The sequence below is a fragment of the Wasmannia auropunctata genome, unplaced genomic scaffold (assembly GCF_000956235.1).
Source record: "Wasmannia auropunctata unplaced genomic scaffold, wasmannia.A_1.0 LD308052.1, whole genome shotgun sequence".
In the NCBI taxonomy this organism is placed as follows: Eukaryota; Metazoa; Arthropoda; class Insecta; order Hymenoptera; family Formicidae; genus Wasmannia; species Wasmannia auropunctata.
Genome location: NW_012054838.1, coordinates 1 through 2,282, shown reverse-complemented (window position 1 = coordinate 2,282; position 2,282 = coordinate 1). Strand labels below are relative to the sequence as shown.

Sequence of the window (2,282 nt, the reverse complement as noted above, 5' to 3'; positions counted from 1 at the left end):
ACAATAATTACATGTTCTTAAAGTATTTGATTATTTTAAGAAAAAATATAGAAGAAAATAATTATGTATTTCTAGATATCGCTAATATTTCAATTGTGAAGCGATCAAAATCATAATTATAAATTAATCTAAATGTTTGTTTGATAGAATCCTGCCAAGTTTTGATCACAGTCTCAATCCAAGCTAGATGTACGTTAGATGACAAATGGATACCGTGCGAAACTTCAGTTCCAGGAACAAAAGCAATATTGGATTGTCAAAACGGTTATCGCCCTGAAAATAACTTACTGTTCGCACAAGGAAACACTGTGACATGTAATATGAATGGTCAATGGGAACCAGAACCTATGCGATGCGTTTTAGGTCTGCTTACAAATAAATATTTATATTATTGACCAAATTTACGCAGTTTGACAGAAAAAATGGAATTGATGAGCCTTGGACATGTTCAAGGAATGTAGTAGAATTTAAATAGTATAACTTTGAATAATATTTTTACAACTTTTAAACAATAATCATATAAGTGATATCGATCGAATATATGATTATCCTCTTTTTTTATATAGATAACTTATTTGTATCGTTTTTTTATGTATTACAGTTTTCATTCAAGTTATGATTTGAAATTTTTCAAAATTTTTATAATTACTAATAAATTAAAGTTTTATTGAAAGTATCAAAATTCAATTCTGTAATAATTACTGTAGGGATGCTGCGTATATATACCATATTTCTATATTATTATGTGGAAACACACACATTCACAAGTAAATACATATAAAATATCTATCAATTATACTTTTACGTGATTTCGACATGTCTCAATTTCTTTTCTACCTTGTTAAAAGAAATATCAAAATTATCAGAATAACGTGGAGTTATGATAATTATGAATTGCTTTCTTTTTTTGTATGTGTAAGATTACGAGTGTCTCACTCTTCTGTATTATCACGCGAAGACGATTTTCTAAATGCTTGTTTTATTGTAGCATGCGGTAGTGTACCTCCTGATGTTAAATCGACCGTTATAGGCGGTGTTCGACCGAATATTACAGAATTTCCGTGGCACGCTTCGTTGTATCGCGATGAACCAGACAAGGGAAAGAAATACTTCTGTGGAGCATCCGTTATTCGAGACAGATTCTTAATAACGGCAGCTCATTGTGTATTTGATGAGAATATTGGGCAATTGTATAACGCCAGTAAAATTTATGTAGTAGTGGGAAATCTCTTTCGTGATTACGATTATCTCTATCACAATCGAACCTTCGTTAAATACAATCAGGTTTGCAAATTTATATGTGTAAAAGAAATGCAATATAAACTAATCTGTATAGGATATTCACAACCATAAGCATTTAAAAATGTCTTATTGCAGGTGAAACATATTTACATTGCACACAATTATCTGGGACTTATTGGAAATTACCTTTGGGATATTGCGATATTAGAACTCGTCAGGCCATTTAAATTGACAACATGGTTGGTTCCAATATGTATAGATACTGCAAATGATAAAAGTGCAGTGGAAGTAGGTTCTTACGGAAAGGTAGCGGGATTTGGTAGAACTGCACACGGTGAAACTAGCGCAATATTACAAGCTTTGACAGTGCCTATAATTTCGTTCAGCCAATGCATATCCGCGAGTCAAAATGCTAGTACGCGACAATTTATCACCAATGATAAATTATGCGCAGGTTACAGAAATGGTTAGTAAAAGATAAATTGTGTGACAATAATAAACACGATGTACTGCATTCTTTATTTATCAGAAAGATATTTGTAAAATATGTGAAATTATTTAAATTTGTAAGAATTATGTAAGAAAGGATAAAAAAGAAAGAGAAATATAAGAATAGATAAATATAAAAATGATTATTCTGTGGAAAGTTGCGAAAAATAAAAGGTAATATAATTATTTACATAAGCATTGTATGTTTCAGGTTCTTCTGTTTGTGACGGTGACAGTGGCGGTGGTTTAGTCGTTAAGACTAATAATACGTGGTATCTTCGAGGTATTGTTAGCGTTTCCCTTGGCACGATACAAGATGGTGGGATTGCTCATTGCGACAATAACTTGTATACTTTATATACAGAAGTATCCAGGCATGTTCCATGGATACAACAAGTTATTTCAAATGTTGAACGAGATCAAAGGCTTACATTATGCTCAAATGAGTCTTATACGAGATGTTCATAAATTTATTGATGTATCATCGATTATTTATACGTAATTAATCACTGTAAAAAGCATTCATTTTGTATTGCATATGTCTAGTCTAT

At 31.2% G+C, this 2,282-nt stretch overlaps 1 protein-coding gene across 1 annotated transcript; it reads left to right on the top strand.

The window, feature by feature from the left end:
- Positions 1-131: 131 nt before the first annotated feature.
- LOC105461157 (coagulation factor IX-like) lies at positions 132-2,274 on the top strand (the record flags this gene model as incomplete). The annotated part of the gene is made up of 4 exons (XM_011707640.1): positions 132-363; positions 989-1,284; positions 1,378-1,708; positions 1,943-2,274. Coding segments are annotated over 4 exons (1,116 nt in total), but the record flags the coding sequence as incomplete, so codon positions are not given.
- Between the last annotated feature and the right edge of the window lie 8 nt (positions 2,275-2,282).